General features: G+C 41.4%; 3 protein-coding genes across 4 annotated transcripts; 2 read left to right on the plus strand and 1 right to left on the minus strand.

Annotated features, from left to right (window-relative positions):
- Nucleotides 1-215: 215 nt before the first annotated feature.
- On the plus strand, nt 216-3,771 carry LOC109151081 (epoxide hydrolase 4-like). 2 transcript variants are annotated; one of them, XM_019298993.1, is made up of 4 exons: nt 219-962; nt 1,988-2,074; nt 3,159-3,226; nt 3,478-3,771. In XM_019298993.1, the coding sequence occupies exons 1-4, from the start codon at nt 270-272 to the stop codon at nt 3,611-3,613; spliced, it is 984 nt and encodes a 327-aa protein (XP_019154538.1). In that variant the 5' UTR covers nt 219-269; the 3' UTR covers nt 3,614-3,771. The 2 variants fall into 2 exon arrangements, with proteins under 2 accessions (XP_019154539.1, XP_019154538.1); XM_019298994.1 differs by lacking the exon at nt 3,159-3,226 and having other exon boundaries at nt 216-962.
- On the minus strand, nt 3,478-7,814 carry LOC109151080 (sugar transporter ERD6-like 6). The gene is made up of 19 exons (XM_019298992.1): nt 7,574-7,814; nt 7,431-7,493; nt 7,181-7,270; nt 7,018-7,077; nt 6,810-6,875; nt 6,655-6,720; nt 6,463-6,538; nt 6,076-6,140; nt 5,901-5,993; nt 5,635-5,715; nt 5,466-5,550; nt 5,058-5,104; nt 4,902-4,964; nt 4,747-4,806; nt 4,562-4,621; nt 4,423-4,482; nt 4,053-4,167; nt 3,766-3,968; nt 3,478-3,586 (listed from the first exon to the last, which is right to left on the minus strand). Exons 1-18 carry the CDS (start codon nt 7,754-7,756, stop codon nt 3,856-3,858), a joined length of 1,446 nt encoding a protein of 481 aa, XP_019154537.1. The 5' UTR covers nt 7,757-7,814; the 3' UTR covers nt 3,478-3,586; nt 3,766-3,855.
- A 1,372-nt stretch (nt 7,815-9,186) lies between these two features.
- Nucleotides 9,187-14,493, plus strand: LOC109151345. Its single transcript, XM_019299318.1, has 2 exons — nt 9,187-10,600; nt 14,087-14,493. Exons 1-2 carry the CDS (start codon nt 9,441-9,443, stop codon nt 14,106-14,108), a joined length of 1,182 nt encoding a protein of 393 aa, XP_019154863.1. The 5' UTR covers nt 9,187-9,440; the 3' UTR covers nt 14,109-14,493.
- The last annotated feature ends 7,761 nt before the right edge of the window (nt 14,494-22,254 follow it).

Raw genomic sequence — 22,254 nt, forward strand, 5'->3', positions numbered from 1 at the left:
TATTATAAAATTTTAGTTGTAAAATTAGGCAAGCGTCAAGACCTTGTGGTCTAATAACATTAAAGTTGCACTTTGTATTTTAATAGGTTGAGAAAATAGCTATGAACAGATACTACATTATCATAGACTTCCTAACACTAAAAAAAACAAAAAAACAAAAAAACAAAAAAAAAAAAAAAAGTTAGGCAAGCAAGTAAGCGGCAAGTTGTGCTTATTTGTAAGTGATAATCGTCATAGCTTAGCTTCTTAAAATACTCTCACAAACCACCATGGTCAACTTTGTGGAAGCTCAGAAGTCATTGTTGCATTTCGTAATGAAAATGGCTGGTGTTATACCTCATGCCGTCGAGATCCAGCCAGGAACCGTCATGAACATCTGGGTTCCTATCGGCACCATCAAAACCCCCAAGAAGCGCAACAAATTAGCCACCACTATCCCTACCTCCAACGCCGGCGTCGTCGTCACTAGCTCCGACGCCGCCAAACCATCCAAACCCGTGGTGGTGCTCCTGCACGGCTTCGCCGGAGAAGGGATTCTGACGTGGCAGTTCCAGGTTGGGTGGCTGAAGAAGTATGCTATCTACGTGCCTGACCTCCTCTTCTTCGGCGGCTCCGTCACGGACAGCGCCGACCGGTCGCCGGCATTTCAGGCCGAGTGTTTGGCCAAGGGGCTGAGGAAGCTCGGGGTGGAGAAATGCACGGTGGTTGGGTTTAGCTACGGCGGCATGGTGGCGTTCAAGATGGCGGAGCTCTTCCCGGAGCTGGTGGAGGCCCTGGTAGTCTCCGGCGCAATAATGGCTACCACCGACGATATCATCACCCACATGGTTAATAGCCTAGGATTCTCTACTTCCTCGGACATGCTATTGCCTACCTCTGTCAAAGGTCTCAAGGCTCTATTTAAGGTTGCTACTTATAGAAAACTCAGGATCCCTAATCGCTTTTACAAGGATTTCCTTGAGGTATAGTAACTAATATACTAGATTAAATCATTTTAGTATATGTATTCCCAAATCTTATTCTCCGACGAGTTTGATAAACTATTTTTTTTATAAAAAGTTAAGAGTACACTGTACACATAGTATTTTTTTCTTTTCTTTTTGATTAAAGGAAAATGACACTTTTCCCCCTAGTTATATATTTATAGCACTTTTTCCATTTGAATGTAAGCGCATTAGTTCCCTCAATTATTTTAAAAGTGGCGATTTTTCTCCATAATATATTAAATTTACATTTCTACCCTTAAAATAAACATTTTATTTATTTTTCTTCTCCAACAAATTATTGCGTATACGTAGGGATGACCACGGTTCGATTTGAATTGAACCGGACACTTCGCGATTTTGTAATGTATTTATTTTAAAATTTTATTTTTTATTTTAAAATAGTAGTCTAAATTCAACAATAAATGTATATATATATATATATATATATATATATATATATATATATATATATATATATATATATATATATATATATATATATATATATATTTTAGTTTGGAACATTAACAAGCCGTCCCGGTTCGCGATTTGAATAAACTCTAAATATTGGGTTTCAATTCTAAATTGTAATTAAAATATTTCAGTTTGGTTGCTATAGTGACTGTTTGGTTCGAACTAAATTGTGGTCATAATTTGTGGGAGAAGAAAAATAAATGAAATATTTATTTTAAAGATAAATATGTCCATTTAACATTTCAGGGGAAAAACAGCCACTTGAATAATTCAGGGAGAAAAAGTGCTAATTCAGGGAGAAAAAGTGCTAACTCATGAAAAAAAAAAAAAAGTGTCATTTTCCCTTTGATTAATTATTGGGTTTTGGAGTTGTGGAAGAAGAACATTTTCTTGAGTGACGGGTACTGGTTAATTATTCTTTTATTTAAACCCGTTTAAAGTGTTTACATCAAGATTTTGAGCAAGAAAATTTAGAATAGAGAATGAGGATCCACGTGGTATTTTTCTTATTTGAATTATGATGGCAGGTGATGTATGGCAACAGGAAGGAAAGGAGTGAACTGCTAGAAGGCATGGTAGTTAGCAAAGATATTACTATCCCAGCTTTTCCCCAGGTAGTCAACTACCTTTTTTCTATGGTCCGATATATCAGCACTGGTGTCAATAATATTGAATTGTTAATACAACACACCAAAAAATAGTATATATAACTATACCTGATACCTGATATTATCGGCATCTGTGCTAATTAACACGGTAAGAAAAAAAATTCCGATGTCTATATCCAAAATATCTAACAATCCACTCCCAGGGGTTTAGGGTGTGATAATTAATACTAGCCGAGATCCTCTGAGTATAGTGACATTGCTACGTGGTCTTTCAACTTTCAAATTTAATCACCCATGGTCTTTCAATATTCAAGTTAACTACTCATGGTCTTTCAATTTTTTAATCAACCATAGTCCTAACTTTGACCTTACGTAAACTAAGAGAAAGACCACGACTGGTTAAATTTAAAAGTTGAAGGACCAAGTAATGAGGTATAAACCCAACGGGCCTAGGGCCCGAGAAGAAAAGGAAAGAGGGGACAAAGGTTGAGCCCACAAAGATTGCCCCAACAGGGGAAATAAGCGCCATGGGCTGGGAAGAAGCCCAGAGAAGGACACGGCCGAGTCCGAGGAGTCGACGCGAGCAGGCGCTCGGCATGGACAGAGGTCGGTCCGGTAGCTAGCCGTTGTCATTAAGAGACTGCCTTCAGTGCCCGGTCAACTAGGCCGTTAACAAGGCCTAGTAACGGCAGTCCAACGGCCCTTGGCTTTAATAGACCCTCCTTATGTCCATTCAATGTACGTATTCAAATTAGCAAGGGATGCCACCTATAAGTTGGTCCCTCGAGCAAATGTAAGGACAAGCTTCTCCTGGGCATAGAGTCGCCAGAAAGCACAAGTAAAAATACATAATTCTAGCAAGTTATCTCTTGTTTCTAGCAGCTTTGTTTGAACGGTGAATCCACCAACTACGGTTGTGTTGGACCTTCTTGGACCCAAAAATCCTAAAACCAACACCAAGTGTGGTTAAATTGAAAGTTTAAGACTATATGTGGCGGTGTCACTATATTCAGAGGATCCCAGCTGGTATTAACTCATTGAACATAATTGTTGACTGATCTTTTAACATGTTGGTGGTGTCTTTTAATAGAGAATACACCTTCTGTGGGGTGAGAATGATCAGATTTTCAAGTTGGAGCTAGCACAAGAAATGAAAGAGTAAGTTCCTAAGGCTATATATATGTAACACAAAATATTAAATAAAGAACAAACATGGTCCAGTTAATAGATTTGTCAATGCCCAAGAACATCAGATTGAAACCAGTTTCCACTTCAATGAAGTCTCCAAATACACACAAAAAGGATCTATGAAGAACTACACATAAAACATATATGCCTATTATTCAGCAAAACAGCTGAAGAGTATGAGATTCTTTAAATACCAATGCCTTAGCTTTACATGATGACAGGAAACTAGGAAGCAAGACGACGTTTCAAGGCATAAAGAAAGCGGGTCACCTGGTTCACCTAGAGCGGCCTTGCGTCTACAACAGGTTTCTCAAGCAGTTCCTTGCTTCCCTGTATGGCGATAAACCCAAAAAGTGACTATAAAACAACAAGGAAGTAGTGACAATCTTCATTCTGAATTCAATGTTCAGTTCTTATCCCAAGCATCTATCATATTTATCCAAAGTTTTGGATATAAAAACTTAATTTTAAGGCTGCAAAATTATAATGAATTGGATTTCTTTGTGCACCTGACATATCAAGTGGAATAGAGCATGTTCACAATTTTGCACCAAATGCTGGCAGTATGATACCCGATATATATATTCAAGCAAAACTCATCATCTGAAAAATGTTTGAATTTCTTCCAGTGTCTTTCCTTTAGTTTCGGGAACCCAGAGTCTTACAATAACCACTGTGAAAGCTGACACTAAAGCATAAATGGTAAACGTTCCTGTTGAAAAGATAATATAACCATATAGTACCTCATCAAATAAAGACAGAAGCTAGCACAAGACACAGAGAGAGAAGAGAGAACCTCCTTCACTCCAACTCATAAGCAAGTTAGAAGTCATTGTGACGCCCCATGCACTTAGCCAATTGCACAGCGTTGCTACACTGCCACCGAGACTTTTAATGTTCACAGGCAGTACCTGGGATAACCGTACTTAAACATGTAAGCTATTTTCTGGTCATAATTACACAAGTCCTTATTCATATAACACAAATGAACTAGCAACTTACCAATGATTTGAGTGGTTGGTTACAGTAGAACAAAGTAAACTACTTTAGTTTGGATACAGTTAGGCCATCAGCCAACCACCTTCATGCATAATTACTTACTTTAAGTTGTATTGAGTGCTTTACAGTTTACACTATAGTGATGTGATAATTAACTCTAGTCTTACCTCAGACATTATAATCCACGGAACACCCCCCAATCCTATAGCAAAACCGATCACATAAATCTGCCAAAATAAAGTAGTGAAGAAGAGATACCCATCAAAAGCTCCATAAAGACGAGAATTAGAAGCCTAGGAAGCATACCAGTAATCCAGTCACAGATATTACTCCAAACTGAAACTGCGAATGTTCTGGAGTGGAATCCTGTGCCAATCAGTGGAAAATAATTACAAAAGACTGTTGGTCAGTCCCAAAATTGTGTAACAACTATTCGGGTTAATGGTTAACAAATTATTTTACTATAAGGTTCAGCACTTAAAAATACAGACCTTCAGAAAGAATGCAGTTGCAACAATGGAGCTGCTAACGGTCATTGTTGATGCAGATATCTGGAAAAATAGAGAGAAAATCTTGATATGTAAACTTTGGGGACTTTTCTGTCTTACATAGTAAATCTGAGTTTTGCAGAACTGGAAGAACATACAATAAGAAGCAGCCTGCGGCCAGCCTTCTCCATCAACAATGTAGCTATCATAGTGACAATCACCTTTTTCAACAAAATAGTTCTGTTAATGATTTGTAGTCTGAATATTTTTTTCATAAAAACAGATATCTACTAAACTCTGGAGACAGAAATTACTTGAATAGCCCCAAGTCCAAATGTTGCAGCTTGATCGGATGAAACTCCTGTTGTGAAACATTAGATTTAGATATTGAACCATTTTCCATGTCATAGCCTCTTACAATAACCTCAGACTAGTATCAACACTCATGACCAATGCAGCATTAGAATTTGGAAATGTATAAAGAAAGTTGGCTTTAAAAGATATGGAGTTCATACTTGATGGTAAGCAAGTTTTAGTGTATAACTTTTGAAAGTCAAAACACTTCTTATTGGCTTAAATACTTCAATCCATCTTACTATGATGCATTTAAAATATAGAAGTCCAAGAACAATGAAAGGAAATTTATTACACCTAGCATCCATTATTTGTGAATTCATGTAATGGGAAGCTTACAGTTAAAAGCACAGGGTAGGCAAACTCACCGGCAGATTTAAAGATGTTAGTAGAATAGAACAGGATGCCATTGATGCCACTTAGTTGCTGGAGAACGAGTAATCCAATACCTACCTGTGTCATGAAATACCCCAGGGAATGAAAACCCAAAGGGCTCAGAACCGTAAAATTTTCATCAAATACAAGAGGGAGGTTTACCATCAAAGGATAGTAATACTGTCTTCTTTTAAATTGATAAAACTGGATGGCAGTCTTTTTACTTGTTGCCCCCACAGATCTCTGTAGCCAGGACAAGCACAATAAATAACTGCGAAGACATGAAAGCATTGGAAGAAACAAAGAAGCAGTGCAAAGTTTCTTGTATAAAATATCGAGGTTCACATCAGTCATATGACCATATCCAAACTAATAAATATGTCTAAATCCTGTCATAAAGTCAAATTTGTTTGAGTTCAATATGATACCTTTATCTCATTCACTTCTGAGGTGATGTCAGTATTAAAGCCTCGTAGAACTTGCAATGATGTTTCAAAATCATCAGTTAACCCCCTTTGAGCCTACATTTTACAGTGAACAGAAGAAATCAGGATATGAGAATACTTGACCCAATTATATCAAAACTTGTATCTGCAACCTTACCAACCAACGTGGAGATTCTGGTACAAAAAAGAGACCAGGTATCAAGATTGTGCATGGTATCATCCCTGCATATTACCATGGAAATTTCATGAATTAAAGGTCAGGTATCTTCAACATTCAATATTCACAGACAAAAACCACATTACAAGTCTCTTCCAAAAGAGGCCATGTCAAATTACTTAGACTTGAAATCTTGTTAACTTTCCAGTAACCAAATCTCTGGCTAAATAGGAAGATTGACAAGATAAAACTCAGAAGATGAAGACAGCTTAGGCATCGATGAATCAAATTTCATATAGGCAAGAAACTGACAAATGATGATTCTAGTTCAAAAGGTTGCCAAATATGCAAAATTTCAGTAAGGTAAATAAAAAATGAACTTCTTACCTAAAATTGCAAGCACTCTCCAAGGCACAAAAATCCCCAATAGATATGCGAGCATTATTCCAACAGTTATTGATAGCTAAATAGAAAAATGGATGAAACAACAGCAATTTCATTTACCAAGAATAACATCAAAGAACAATTTAAATTGTAACCAAAGTAGCTTCTAATATTAAGGCAAGCTGTGCAACAAACCTGGTTAATGGATACAAGAACTCCTCTAGAGTTCTGAGGTGATATCTCTGCTATATAGACAGGCACCTATAGATTATAAGCACTCTTCTCTTAACCATAACTTATCATCATGAATTCTACCAGAATAACTCTTGAATCAAATATGTTTAGTTTACCACATAAGATATTATACCGACACCAAAACCTGCCAATAACCTTCCCAGATACAGAGATGAAGCATCCTGTGAACAATGAAGCCAAGTAAATTTCAATCTAGAGATACAACATACTTACAACAATTTCAAGCCATTCCATCATTTCATGAATGATTGAAAACTGCAATAATTTAAAAAAAAAAAAAAAAAAAAAAAAAAAAAAACTCACACTGGCAAATGAAATGGCAAACCACCCTAGTACATTAGGAACTGAAGCAATCATCAGCGTCTGCATTTGGAATTATACACAAAATAACTAAATAAAAGTAAGAAAAGAGAAATACTCCGTGGCTATTCACAAACAGAAAAGAAAAACTTCTTGCTGCATATACCCCTTTTCGCCCTATGTATTCTGAAATCTGACCACTTGATATTGCACCAACCATGGCACCCACATTTGCTAAAGATCCAAACAGAGAGAACTGTCCAGCAACAATCGAGTTACACAAACATAAATTTCGTATAAATTTCCTATTCTATTTCATTTAATCAGACAAACATTTCTACTATGAACAAATTAAAGTGAAGAACATTAAGAAAAAAATTACTGTACTCCGTATCTTTTTGGGCGAAAATTCAAACCTCGGAAATGGTGAGCCCAAGATCTTCGATAATATCAGCTTGTGTAGGATTAGAATAACCACACTGTAACATTAAATTACCCATTTATCCAACAATGATTATAAGCACGTACGTGTGCATAGGGGATGCATGGTTGTACGTACAGTGAAACCGAATTGGATGGGCCCTAAAGCGACGATGGAGACGCAGAGGTAAATGGAGATGGACTCGCGGAACGACGAGGTCATGCTTCCGAACTGCGTGGAGCCCATGCGGTACCAGCTTCCGTTGTGGAGCAAGGGCTTTCGAAGCCCATCCTCGGCGGAGGCGTCGTCTCGGAAACTCATGGCGGCGGCGGCGCAGGGGAGCTGAAAGGGGGAGCTAGGTGAGAACTGCAATGGATTATAAAAGATTCAAAGGTAAACTGCAATGGTCTACTGAAATGGTGGAGAAGCTGACCGAGTTATACGCACAGGATGCTGACTGTAAGATCATGAATGTCATGTCAAGGTTTTTAAAAATTTTATTCACTTGTTATAAAAAAAAAAAAAAAAACTATTCCCTTTTCAATTTCTTATAAAATAAATAAAATAGAATATGATACACTCATTTAATTCCATTGGAGGTCCATTGTCTTGGTGGTAATTTCAAATTTAGTCTCAAATTATTATTTTTGTAATTTAACACCCAAACTATAATATTTTGGATACTTTTGATCCTTCCGATGACTTTTTTTATAAAATCCTATTTTAGGTAATAATATTTTCGTTTCTTCAAGATTTTTAAATAATTTTCCCATTGAATTATTTATAACAGAGATCATTTGTTTTGGTGACAATTCCAATTTCTAAATTTAGTCTCAGGCAGTCACTTTTGACATTTAACAACCCAAACTATCATATTTTGAACATTTTTCAGGTGAAGCCCTATTTTAGGCAATGACATTTTTTTATTATTGTCTCTTCAATTTTTTTTTTATTGTTTTTATTTAATGCACAAGTTTTGTTTTTTTTTCTAATTTTCGTCTCTTTAGACTTGCACTTCACCATTTCCTTCACCTGGTTCTTGTCTTCATCTGCTTTAACCCGCCCCAAATCGTCCTTCATCAATGGTGATACCAAGTAGGTGACGGTCTCTGGGTGTGGGCGGGGGAGGGGTCATTTTGCAACGCAGTTAGAAAGCTTTGAATGTCGCCACTTATTCGCCTTCAATCTGACCGCTATTGTTTTAGTCAGTGATTCTGTGAATCATCTACTATAATTGTAGAGCAAAAACAAAACAAAACAAAAAAATCTATTATTTGTCATCTGAATAATCAAAATTCAAAATATAATAGTCTGTGGTGTTAAATGGAAGAAAACGATTATCTATACTAAATTTGAAATTGTCACCAAAGACAATTGACCTCTGTTGAAATTAATTCATTGAGACAACTTTTTAAAAAATTTGAAGAGACGAAAATATATTTGTTTAAAATATAATTTCACTAAAAAGTCGTTAGAAGGACCAAAATTGTTCAAAATATGATAGTCTAAAATCTGGAATGTTAAATGACAAAATTGATAATGTGAGACTAAAACAAGGGACCTCCGCTAAATTAACTCTACACTCATACACAAATATTAGAAACCGAAGTTAATAGGAAAAATAGTACGTAATATTTTGAAAACTGAAAAAGTATATATGGAATGATATTACATAAGAGTAAACAGTACCCAAAATAAAAAAGATGTCCTTTTAAAATTAAAACCTTGCCAATTGGTCATTTCGAACACGTTTCAAACTACTGGTCCGAACCCAACAACACCGACACCCTCGGACTTGTGGTGCGACAACGTTGTAGCCTGTGTGCAGTGTGCACGTTATCCACGCGCCAATTCACTCTCCCTAGATTTGCTTGACTTTTTTTCATACACGCCAAACGAACTCCGGGCATCGACGCCTACTAATACTCTCTCCTCCGCCGTCCGTCGCCTTTCACCGCCACCATTTAACTGAAATCTTAGGATTTTTGTGTTTCCCTTTTTCTCGATGGGTGAGCAGACCCGGACTCAGACCCAAACCCTACCCGATTCCGAGTCCCAACCGCCGACTGAACCGCTGACGGAGCCGTCTGACCCTAATGCAGATTCCGGGCTTCGATCGGAGCCGGCCCTTGTCGCCGACGCGCCGATTGATATTCCTCGTAATCACTCGAATCCTTCCAAAATCCCAATTCGGCCCCAGAAAATCCGAAAACTTTCATCCGCGTCCTCTGTTGAGGGAGGTGATCAGAAGCCCGCGGAGGCCACCGCCGATCCCTCTTCTTCCTCTCCACTGAAGGCGCTCACTCCCGCCACTTCCGCCGCCTCAACGTCCAGCGTTTTAACCGCAACCTCCAGGAATCGCCGGAAAGCTGTGACCCAGATATCTAGGGTTTTGCCCCAAATCGTCAAGCCTTTATCAGCCGATGGCGAAATTGAGCTCGCCCTCCGCCACCTTCGAGCTGTGGACCCCCTCCTCGTGTCCCTGATCGACACCCTGACACCGCCAACGTTTGAAACGCGCCACCCACCTTTCTTAGCTCTCACAAAGAGTATTCTTTACCAGCAATTGGCGTACAAGGCCGGCACTTCTATATACACGCGATTCATCTCACTATGCGGCGGGGAGAAAGCTGTTCATCCAGACACCGTCCTCTCCCTCTCTGCTCAACAGCTCAAGCAAATTGGAGTCTCCGGCCGAAAAGCAAGCTACCTCTATGACCTTGCAAACAAGTACAAGTCTGGGATTTTATCTGATGATACTGTTGTTAAAATGGACGATCGTTCATTGTTCACAATGCTATCAATGGTTAAAGGCATTGGCTCGTGGTCCGTTCACATGTTCATGATCTTTTCACTTCATAGACCAGATGTTTTGCCTGTAAGCGACTTGGGAGTAAGGAAAGGGGTACAACTGCTTCATGGATTAGAGGAGTTGCCAAGGCCATCTCAGATGGAGCAATTGTGCGAGAAATGGAAACCCTATAGGTCAGTCGGGGCATGGTACATGTGGCGGTTTGTAGAAGGAAAGGGGACGCCAGCTTCCGCTGCAGCAGCATTAGACGGTAGTAGCGTGCAGCCATTGCAGCAAATTGATGCCGAGCAGGATGCACAGCAACAGCACCAATTGCAACTTCTGGAGCCAATTAACGGCATTGGAAATCTTGGGTATTCATCCTCTTGCTTTTAGTATACTAGTTTGTTTCTTGTTAATCTTAGGCTTGATTGCTATTTCCTAACTCGAGAACTTTTGAGCTCTTTAGAAAACTGAAAAACTAAATAATGAAAATCAGAAAACATAATTACTTTGCATATAGTTTTAAAAAGAAACACTGTTTTTTCTCCTTCCATTTTTTTTTTAAAATTTACAGAAATACACACCATTTCATCTATAACCACCATTTTCGATACCTACTAACTTCTACCTCACTTATGCTTATCAATCTACTCCACCCACACCTACCACCTATCTACTTATTTATCTATTCATTATCTTCTATCTTCTCTAGTCTCATCTAGTTATACCGACATAACCTACATATGAGGCAATGCCAAAAATGGTCATTTGACTATTGTGAATTACTAAATTGATCCTTATCTATCAAAACCCTCAAATTAAGTCCTCCGACTTTCCATATAGTACCAAAAATGGTCCTCCAGTCATTTCCTCATCAAAACCTAGCAGGAACTAAGGGTGTTTTATGTATTTTAGGGTATTCCCGCATTTTCAAGGTATTATAGGTCAATTTCTTGATGATATTGGCGACTTTAGTCTCTCCTCCAAGGCTTCGGAGTTTTTGTCATGAAAAGGAGGTGTCATACTGACGGATTCCCCATCGCTAGATGATGGCGGCACAAGCCTTCCATCAATGGAGAACCATCGCACGGTGTAGAGGTGGTGGAATTACTTTTGGAGATACTAACAAAAGAGTTGTTCGCAGTGGAATTGACGGTTTCCATGACCACTCTAAAGTCTCTCCACCTCCTCACCAGGGAGGAGATGCCATCAAAATGCGGAACCTCCACTACCGAGGTATCCGACCTTGATGGCAAATTCTCTGTTTTATTCTTGTCCTCGTTTTTCCTCTCCCCGGGAAACACAATTTCTCTGACTTTATCCCAATTATTAGAATTCTTAGTAGTTGTATTCCTTTCATCATTCCTATGGGTTTTGTCTAGGGTTTATGAACCCAGAGGACTCTAATAGTGTAATGTCAATTTGGTGAGCATTTTCATTGGAATTGTAACCGTTTCTCCACTGATTGGAAACACAAGAATTCAACAAAACCTTGAGATTCTTGTGAAAATGGTTTTGATTTCTCAAGACACTCTCAAAGGGAGAAGCTTGAACTTGGGAAGTTTCCATTTTTGTTCTCCTCAAAAAATTTCTATAGAGATAACAACTAACAAGATTAGCAAGAATGGTGTATGACAGCTTGAAGAGTTCAATGCTTTTCCAGGCAAGATAAGAGCAAGAGAAAAAAAAAACCACCCACTTGACTTTGTATATCAATGAGAAGGGAAGGAAAATATGGGAATACCCTGAAATTCCAAAAACATCGTTAGTTTTGGATGGGTTTTGATGGAGAAATAACTGGTGGACCATTTTTGGTACTAAATTTATAGTCGAAGGACTTAATTTGAGAGTTTTGATTGATAAGGATCAATATTTTTAATTTGTGATAGTTGAAGGCTCGTTTTTGGTATTGCCTCTACATATATACATTTAGAGTTAGACATTATTCATATTATCTATAGTAAAACTTAAAATCCAATTGGATTTTTAGATTTTGGGTGATCTTGATAGGTTATGATTCATATATTTTTCGTTATGTTATATCACGATATAAATTTGTTCCAAAGATATGATGTTAAAATTACACATACACTAAATTCAAATAAAAAAGTATACTCTGTATATATTTTGCTCAAACCAATCATGTTCAAAATTATTTTGAATATTAGGTCTAAAAAAATCACTCAGAATTTTGAATTTGTGTTATTTTATAACGTTATATGGTTATAGTCTCAAAAAATTGAATTTGTAAATGCGTATTGGTAAACATGTTTTCAAAACTAAAAATAAAGAATAGAAAATAGAGAATATAAATTGGAAAACAGAAACTAGGAATGGAAAACTGAAGTAAACAAATTATCTTTTGGAATCATTGCTTTTGCATTTACTTATTTTTGATAATTAATTAATTTTTTTCATTTATATTGAGACATCAATGCACTATCCAATCCCTTGTTGTTGTCACTAGTTGTGAAAACTAGAGGCTCATATCAATTTGTTGATCTTTGCTAGAAAATAATACTGAGTATCTTTTTACATTAGTAAAGACTATTTGACATGCTAAACAATTATGGAACACTAGGCCAAAATAGTAGCAGTCTAAATGATTAAAGACTTGGACTTTCTTATATTTTTGCTAGTTTGCAAAGGGTGAATAAATGTACTTAGACTTTTAAAGATGGTTAGCAAATTAAATGATTAAAGACCTGGAGTTATGCTCATATTCAATTATCATGGATTCATGGTTCTGTATATTTCACACCGTATATCTTTTTTAGAAAGTGGATAATTATATTTAGCAGCTGAGTCAAAGCCACGCCCTTATAAGATAGAAGTACTTGTAGTCTAGATTTTAGGCTAATTTGGCAAGCAGGCAGCTACGATCACCTATCAATCTATCATGTCTATGAAAAGGCATGGAACCATAATACTACCTGATTTTAGGTTATATTATTGGTTTTCATGTGTATTCATATTTTCTTTTGATATTAATCAGGTATTAAATGCTTAGATATGGTTTCTAAGTATCACTTTGTTTCCTGCCTCTCTCACGCATAAAATTTTTAATCTGCTCATTCATCTCAATCTGATATATCAGGAGAAGGTAAAAAGAAGAAAACAACTTTATAATACAGGAGTGAGCTATGAGTGGTGTCTGATATGAAAAATCCCTTAGATTCAAACATTTGATAGAATTTCATGTTCAATAAGCAGTCAGGAGCATGGTAGTTTTGTGCTCATGCCAGACTTGCAAAAGAGAAGTTGCTTTCTGGCTGAACTGACTATATTTGTAATGACTTGGAATTTTTGTCCTTAATACAATTTGGGTGGAATGTCCAAAGTACTTGGACAAAAAAACCTTTCTCAACATCAATTTTGACTGTTAAACTTGATAATATCAATTTGTAAAGCGAAACAATTCCACTGGAGAAAGGGTATCTTTTAAGTTTTAATGGCAACTGTAGAATGTCTTAGCACCTGTCTCTCTTAAAACTGGTTAGTATGGGAAGTGTTTACATAATCAGAAAATTTAACCTTATTTCTGTGTGATATGTCCATTTACATGGCCTTCTCAATGTAGTTATGCTTTTGACTCTGTAATGTAAAATCTTTATTACAAGATATAATTAGTTGGAAATACAAGGTATTCAGAACTGTGATTTGATATGCCAGTTATTGTAGCATTCCTCAGTTGGGTGAATCTTTGTTCTTGGTATTCATTTTTTACTAATACTTTTTTAGTTTTTAGGTTATTTCTCAATTCATTAGGAAATTCGACTTTCGATATGCCCAATTCCCATTTAAGTCATTGCAACGTCAATTAACATGCCCAATTGTTATGAATGCTTCTGTTTCAGGGCTTGCATTTGGGGCCAATAATTGAGGTTTGAGTTTCGGTACTGATGATCATAGAGTTTAACATTGGAGAGACAGACTCTACTCTAATGATGTTCTTGTGAAAGGCTAGGATTAATTTTAGCACAGTGCTTGTGGGGACAATGGATAAGATCTTCTGGTCAGACATTCTGCTGTTTTAGAGTTTTAGCTGTTCTAGTAGAAACTGTGAACTTGTAGACACTCTGTGTTGGAAGTTATTGAATGATAATTAGGGTCAAAGAAGTTTGATGCAGTAAATAGCATCCGTAGAAGGAAGAAATAGAATTTATTATGGTAAAAATATGTAATAATGCTGTGTAAGAGTGGTACTTGATGTTGAAATGTAAAAAGAAAGCCATTGTTATCAACATCCTCCTGTTTTGTTTTGTTTCGTTTCATAATAGCAAATATGAATATATATATATATATACATATATATATATATATATATATATATATATATATATATATATATATATATATATATGTTCCTAGGGTGGGATTATGTATGTATGTCAAGGACAAAGCAAGAATATTTTTCTAGGAAGACCAAATCTTAAAGAAATTTTGCATATCCATGTCTATGTGGATCTGGTTTTTGGTTAGAGTATACTCATTAGGCATAGATTTTGAGGGGATTTGTCATATTACAAGGAAAGAGGAGAGAGAAGTTAGAGAACAAAAGCAAAAAAATAAAAAAAATCACATCTCGGTGTTAAGATCTTCCACATTCTCTCTTCTCCTTTTCTCACTTCCACATAAGATTTCAAGCTTCAAAAATCTCCCCAAAAATTGTAATGTTAAAGCATCCATAATAATAAAACTTTTGCACAAATTTTTGGATGCTAAATAGGAGTGAAGGAAGGGATTTTATTTTTTTTTAAAAGCAAAAATAAAAAGTTGTCCGAAAAAGAAAAAGAAGAAGAAAAAAACTAGGGTAAATGCGTTCAGCGGACACGTGTAGTTCACGTACTCAACTAGGTGCTTCTGTGTTGCTCACGCGAACGCGTGTAGTTCACGTACCCGCCTAAGCGCTTCTGTGCTGCTCACGCGAGTGAGCAATAGTATTGCTTTGTTTTGGTGGGGTCCATTTTTGGAGACAACCAATTCTTCCTGCAAGAACCCGTCTCATTCTTTCTCATCCACTTTAGCAAAAAATCTCATAAAAAACCACCCAAAAATGCTATTTTGGATGCAGGGCCGGTCCTATCATTTTATAGGTCCGGGGCAAAGTAAAAACAAGGGCCCTTAATATATAAAGTTAAAATATTTATATATATATATATATATATATATATATATATATATATATATATATATATATATATATATATATATAGTTCAAAAGATTGTGTTAATTGAAAATAATTCAAGGATAACTTTGAATTTTTATTAACATATAATTTTTTAAGACTTTATTTAAAAAAAATCAGTTAAATTAGTCTCAGAGTAGTGTTCATTCAAACTTTGGGCCCTATATAAAGCTTAATTGTAAATTAATTTAGGGTCCGTTTTGGAAAGTAGGAAAATTACTTCTGGAAAATGTTTTCCGGAAAATGAGTTCCAGTGTTTGGTTGCATTCTGGAAAACTGGTTTTGTGTGTTTGGTTCATTTTCTGGAAAATGAGTATGAATTGTATAATTAAACATTTTAATTATTTTATTTAGAATATTACAACATGTATAATAATATATAATAATATAATATTAATTTTAAATATAATAAAAAATAGCTAAGTTTTTCCAAAAAAAAAAAACTAATAATATATCAAAAATATTATGGTGGTGGTGGTGTAGTGGTAGTGGTGTTATTCGTTATATAATAATAATAATAATAAATTAATAATAATAATAATAATAATAATAATAATAATTGGTGGTGGTATGACGGTGGTGGCAGTGGTGGTGGTGGTGGTGGTGGTGTGGTGGCGGTGGTATGGTGGTGGTGGTGGTGGCGACGGCGGTTGTTGCGATGGTATGGTCGTGGCGGCGACGACGATGGTTGCGATAGTATGGTGGTGGTGGCAGTGGTGGTGTGGTGGCGGCGGTGGTGGTGGTGGTGGCGGCGGTGGTTGCGGTGGTATGGTGGTGGTGGTGGTGGCGGCGGTTGCGGTGGTATGGTGGTGGTGGTGGCGGCGGCGGCGGCGGTGTGGTGGTGGTATGGTGGTGATGGCGGTGACGGTGGTTGCGGTGGTATGGTGGTGGTGGCGGCGACGGTGGTTGCGGTGGTATGGTGGTGGTGGTTGCGGCGGCGGCGTCGATGGTGTGATGTTGGTGGTGTGGTGACGGTAGTATGGTGGTGGTGATGGCGGCGGCGATGGTATGGTGTAGTGGTGGCGGCGACGGTGGTATGGTGGTGGTGGCGGCGGCGGCGGTAGTGGTTTTGGTGTGATGGTGGTGGTGGTGGCGGCGACGGTGGTTGCGGTGGTATGGTGGTGGCGGCGGCGGTGTGAAGGTGGTGGTGTGGTGGCGGTGGTATGGTGGTGGTGGTGGCGGCGACGATGGTTGCGGTGGTATAGTGGTGGTGGCGGTGGCGGCGACGATGGTTGCGGTGGTATGGTGGTGGTGGTGGTGGCAGCGGTGGTGGTGGTGGTGGTAGTGGTTGCGGTGGTGGTAGTTGTGGTGGTGTGATGGTGGCGATGGTATAGTGGTGGTGGCGGTGGAAGTAGTGGTGGTGATGGTGGTATGGTGTTGATGATGTTGGTGGTGGTGTGATGTTGGTGTAAAAGTTGGAAAATGACTTCCCCCAAAAAAAAAAGGGGAAGTCATTTTCCTCCAAAACAAGCCTATTTTCCAAAGTCAACGAAAAATGATTTCCGTTGACTTGATTTTTCAGGCACATCCAAACAATGGAAACTTGAAAAATGATTTCTAAAACTCATTTTCCAGGTTTCCAAACACACCCTTAATATTCTCTAATATATACGTAGCATCTATTAATTGAATTATTATATTAAATGATTGTAATGTTTAAGTGAATTTAATATTAAATAATAATTTTGAAGTTGTGGGTTTAAATTTCTGCTCATGCAAGAAAATTTTTTTCTCTTAACATTATCAAAAAATAAAAATCCAAGTTAGGGGGCCCTTTCAAAATTGGGTCCTGGGCGAGTGCCCATGTTGCCCGTCCCTCTGGGCCGACCCTGTTTGGATGCTCGTACAAGTGTTATACTATGGAGCATGATCCATCTTGCATGATGGACATTAGTCCAAAAATTATTTTTTTGCAGTCGAGTTAATTCCACTAGAGATTCTTTGTATTTGGTGGCAATTTTAAATTTAGTCCCAAACTATTGTTTTTGACATTTAACATCTCAGACTATTATCGTTTGGACACTTTTAGTCTTTCTCATAACTTTTTCTATTTTTAATAAGGATATATTTGCCTTTTTATATATATTTGGTAGGGAATATCCCGACCGACATAAGCTCCGCCACGACCGACTTGCCTTTGTCTTTCTCTTTTGATCCTTGCAGGTAGCAGGTCGGGCTTTTTTCATAGAGATCCCGGTCGGGAACGGCCGGAAGTTGCCCGAACGCTGGTGTCGACCACCGAGCGGTAGCCCTTCGACGAAAGAGCTGGCACAAAGGACGCGAAAGGACGCGTGGCGGCTCTTCATGGCGACAGACAGGGCACCCGGGAGGATGACACGTGGTGGCTACGTGGAAGACATGCCGAGCAGCCGGAATCTTGTCCCCGGCACAGCGGCTATAAATGCCCACAGTAGCTACAGTGTAGAGGACTTTTGGACGATCGATAGGTTGTTGTTAGAGAATCCCGACCGCACTCAGTCGGTACTCAGAGCAACCAAGTAGATTGTACTTAGGGCCTTTACCGTGATCAATAAAGACTTTACTTGCTTTAATTGGTCTCGTGTTATTTTATATTGTTTACATATAATTAGCAGTATCATTTTGGTGCCGTCTGTGGGGAATCGTACGAGAAACCAACGTCTTGACGAGCACCCGGTCTCTATACCAACATGTATCCGTGGGCACACAACAACTTTGCCGACGACCAGGCGGACGCGGCGAGCTCCTCCGACCACTATGCTACCCAACAGCAGGGTCAGACGATGGACCTCAACCTCAACCTCTCACCACCGCATCCGTCAAATACATACCCGGCCGCCCAGCAGCCGGTGAATTACATACAACCGGGATACCCACCACCCGGTCTGCCATACCAGCAGCAGCCGATGATGTATCCCGCCCAGTATCCGTACCCGGTCCCACCTCCACCGTATGGGTATTGGCCAGGCCAACCGATGTGCTACACTTCCCCGGTTGGTTATCCACCATATACGCCTGCCTATACAGCTCCAGCCGCCGCCCCTCCAGTACAACCGACCGCACAAGTAGAGCCGCAGCGTCAGTCCACATCCCGGGCTCGACGCTCGGCTCATTCGCGGTTGGGGTCGGGGGGTGCTGATGCGATGGAGGCACCAGCTCAGGCCGTTCAAGCGGAGGACCCTGAAGAAGTTGCCCGAGCGGTAGCTTTTGATCGTCTCCGACCAGAGATGCGCCAGCGTTTGGGACCCCAAGACCCGAATCGCGGGCAAGAGGACGTACAAATGCAGGAAGCTAGCCACGAGGCTTCATCCGGGTATAGCGGGTCGAGATCTCACCGACGGCGACGCGCTCGGGATACAGCCCAAGTCGCTCAAGCCGCCGAGCTCAACGAAACCCGAGGATTGCTCTACAACCTCCAGGCTGAAGTTGCGCAGCTCAGGAGTGCGTATCCTACAGCACCCCCGGCCGACCGATCGACCCTACACCAGACGCCTTTCACAGCAGCGGTAATGGCTCAGCCTTACCCGCTCGACTTAAAGGTCTCGGGAGAGAAGAGTTACGACGGTCGGACAGATCCTGAGGCTCACGTGAATGATTTTTTCAGCAATATGATGCTGAAGGGCGTTTCAGACGCCGTGATGTGCAGGGCCTTCTACTCAACCCTCACCGGTCGGGCGGCAGAATGGTTCCGAACCCTGCAGCCGGGGTCAATCGACAAATTTGAGACCCTGGCGATCAAGTTTGTACGGAAGTTCATTACTTCAAAAGTGGTGAGGAAGTCCTATATGTACCTCGAAAAGGCTAAGCAGCTCGAAGGGGAAAGCTTGACCGACTTCCTCATCAAGTGGAAGGCAGCGGTCGGGGAGGTCGAGCCCATGGATGATGCGACCGCCACTCACATGCTTCACATATCTCTCCGGGCGGGACATTTGTATCAGGACTTCATCCTGCACCCCCCGACCACTTACGAGGAGGCCCTTCGGAGGGTCACAGACTATGCCAACGCCGGCGAGCCGAATGCCGTCAAGCGCTTGCAGGAGGTCGGCTCTTCGTCCCGAAAACCGGCCGGCCGGGCGGAACATAGGTCGGGAGATGACAACCCCTGATCCCGCACCAGGCCTGGAGAATTTACGGCCTTGAACCGATCTGCGGCGGAGGCCATGCAATACGCCCAGTCCTGCAATCTCATCAAGCTCCCCCATCCCGATCGAGACGGCCCTGACAAGAGTAAGCATTGTGCTTACCATCGGTGTGCCGGGCATGACACCGAGGAGTGTACCCACTTGCGCCAATTGTTGGAAGATCTGCTGAACAGAGGAAAATTGGACAAGTGTGTGGGGAAGAGAGAGGAAAACAAAAGGAACACCGATCGGAGGGATCATAGACGTTCTCAACACCGCTCTGATCGATCTGGGCAAGACAGAAGGGATGATCGTCATGATGACCGACGGGACCCCGACCCTCCGTCCGGTAGCCGCCCGTCCGGAAAACCTACCATCCACGTCATTTTTGGTGGGCTGGAAGATGCTTCCCGACCGCGGACTAATTGCCCGGTCGCAATAGTGGATTCCCGGGGAACCAGGAAGAGGCAGAAGATGGAGCCCATAACCTTCACCCTTGAGGACCAACCTACCAGCAGCGACCACGGCATGGAGGCGCTCGTGGTCACGATCGACGTTAAGGGGACAGACGTCCAGAGGGTTATGGTTGACACGGGCAGTAGCGTGAACGTCCTATACCTGGACGTGTTTGAGAAGCTTGGCCTTGACAGGAAGGAGCTGACTCCGGTCGGTGTACCACTGTCGGGATTTACCGGGGCTCTTATCTACCCCGAGGGAAAAATAACGCTCCCGGTCGAGATCGGCACGCCTCCAAAGTCGATCCAAACGGAGCTGGAATTTGTTGTGGTCAACCTCCATTGCGTCCACAACATTATCTTGGGCCGACCCGCCATCATGAAGATCGGTGGGATAATTTCTATGCCCCACCTGTGCATGAAATTCCCCACCCCTAACGGGGTCGGCGTGGTCCGTGGCGATGTCCAATCCGCCCGGAAGTGTTACACTCGAGCGGTCAATAGACGTGACTCCGGTCCATCTTCCCGGGTGAACACCATAGCCAAAGAGGAGGCTAAGGAGCGGAAGGAGCAGCCTGAGCCTTCCGAAGAAATAAAAGAAGTTCCCCTATCCGAGGATCGCCCGGATAGGAGGATCAAGATTGGCCGAGCCCTCACCCCCGAGATCCGAGCAGAAGTTCTGACCGTGCTCCGGGAGTATGCTGATATTTTTGCATGGGGGCCTGAAGACATGCCCGGGATCGATCGGTCGGTCATCTGTCACAAGTTAGCCGTCGATCCCGCAGCAAAGCCGGTCGTGCAGAAAACACGACACCTTTCCTCCGATCGCCGTGAGTTTGTCAGGGAGGAAGTCAAAAAGATGGCGGCAATCGAGCACATCCGTCCGGTGATTTATCCCGAGTGGGTGGCAAATATCGTTCTTGTCCCGAAGCCCCCAGCATGGAGGATGTGCATCGATTTCACGGACCTCAACAAAGCCTGTCCGCTCGACCCGTATCCTCTACCGAGCATTCACCAGATGGTCGACGAGACGGCCGGGGCCGAGTTAATGAGCTTCATGGATGCCTTCAAGGGGTACCATCAGATCATGATGCACCATGAAGACGAGAGCAAGACAGCCTTCGTGACCCCGGATGGGCTGTATTGTTACCGAGTGATGCCGTTCGGTCTGCGGAACGCAGGAGCCACCTACCAGAGGATGGTCAACATGCTCTTTGCTGATCTGCTGGGCCGAACGATGGAAGCTTACATCGACGATATGTTGGTCAAGAGTCGGGACCGATCCGACCACACTCGGGACCTTCGGGAGTGCTTCCAGATCATGAGGAAGTACCAGTTGCGGCTGAACCCGACCAAGTGTACGTTCGCGGTTCAGACCGGCAAATTCCTCGGCTATATGATGACCAAGAGAGGAATCGAGCCTAACCCGGCCAAAGTAAAAGCGATTCTGGACATGCAGCCGCCTTCCACCGTTCGGGAAGTCCAGCAATTGACCGGTCGGTTGGCAGCCCTCAGCCGGTTCCTCTCCAAGCTAGCCGAGCGCGCTTTACCTTTCTTTAAGGTGTTGCGGAAGGTTAACGGATTCGTCTGGGACGAAGAATGCCGAGTGGCTTTTGACGAGCTGAAGGAATATCTCATGTCACCAATCGTGCTCTCAAAGCCCGAGCTCGGAGAAGAGCTAGACGTGTACCTCGCCGTGTCCGATCGCGCAGTAAGCGCAGTGTTGTGCCGAACCGATCCGGAAGGGGTCCAGCGACCGGTGTATTATGTAAGCCACGCGCTACATGGTCCCGAGCTCCGGTACTCCCGGCTAGAGAAGGTCGTCTACGCCTTGTACATTGCCGCGAAGAAGTTGGCTCCCTACTTCCAGGGTCGAGCGATTCGCGTGTTGACCGATCAGCCGATCGGTCCAGTCCTCCGAACTGCTTCATCATCAGGTCGCCTAGTCAAATGGGCGTTAATGTTGACCCAGTACGCGATCGAATACCGACCAAGACCGGCTATTAAAGGTCAAGCTCTTGCGGACTTCTTGGTTGAGTGCACCGCCCGGGATACTCGGCCCCCCGAGGTTGCGGATCCCGAGGCTGAGTGGTGGTCGTTGGCTACTGACGGGTCAAGTAGCAAAAAAGGAGCAGGGGGAGGAGTAGTAGTCACGAGCCCAGAAGGATTCAAAGTCTATTTTGCTCTCATGTATCAGTTCCACCCGACCAACAACGAAGCCGAGTATGAAGCATTTGTAAATGGCTTGCAATGCGCTCGGGACTTGGGGGCTGAATACATC

The sequence above is a fragment of the Ipomoea nil genome, unplaced genomic scaffold (genome assembly GCF_001879475.1).
Source record: "Ipomoea nil cultivar Tokyo-kokei standard unplaced genomic scaffold, Asagao_1.1 scaffold2283, whole genome shotgun sequence".
Lineage (NCBI taxonomy): Eukaryota > Viridiplantae > Streptophyta > Magnoliopsida > Solanales > Convolvulaceae > Ipomoea > Ipomoea nil.

Excerpts from the sequence above, each read along its gene's own strand:
- LOC109151080 (XM_019298992.1), bottom strand. The coding sequence starts at position 7,756 with ATGAGTTTCCGAGACGACGCCTCCGCCGAGGATGGGCTTCGAAAGCCC. Across the intron at positions 4,483-4,561 it reads TATCTGTGACTGGATTACTG|ATTTATGTGATCGGTTTTGC; the intron begins GTATGCTTCCTA and ends TTATTTTGGCAG. Across the intron at positions 3,969-4,052 it reads TATGAGTTGGAGTGAAGGAG|GAACGTTTACCATTTATGCT; the intron begins GTTCTCTCTTCT and ends TCTTTTCAACAG.
- LOC109151345 (XM_019299318.1), top strand. The coding sequence starts at position 9,441 with ATGGGTGAGCAGACCCGGACTCAGACCCAAACCCTACCCGATTCCGAG. Across the intron at positions 10,601-14,086 it reads AACGGCATTGGAAATCTTGG|GGCTTGCATTTGGGGCCAAT; the intron begins GTATTCATCCTC and ends CTTCTGTTTCAG.
- LOC109151081 (XM_019298993.1), top strand. The coding sequence starts at position 270 with ATGGTCAACTTTGTGGAAGCTCAGAAGTCATTGTTGCATTTCGTAATG. Across the intron at positions 2,075-3,158 it reads CTATCCCAGCTTTTCCCCAG|AGAATACACCTTCTGTGGGG; the intron begins GTAGTCAACTAC and ends GTCTTTTAATAG. Across the intron at positions 3,227-3,477 it reads CTAGCACAAGAAATGAAAGA|GAAACTAGGAAGCAAGACGA; the intron begins GTAAGTTCCTAA and ends ACATGATGACAG.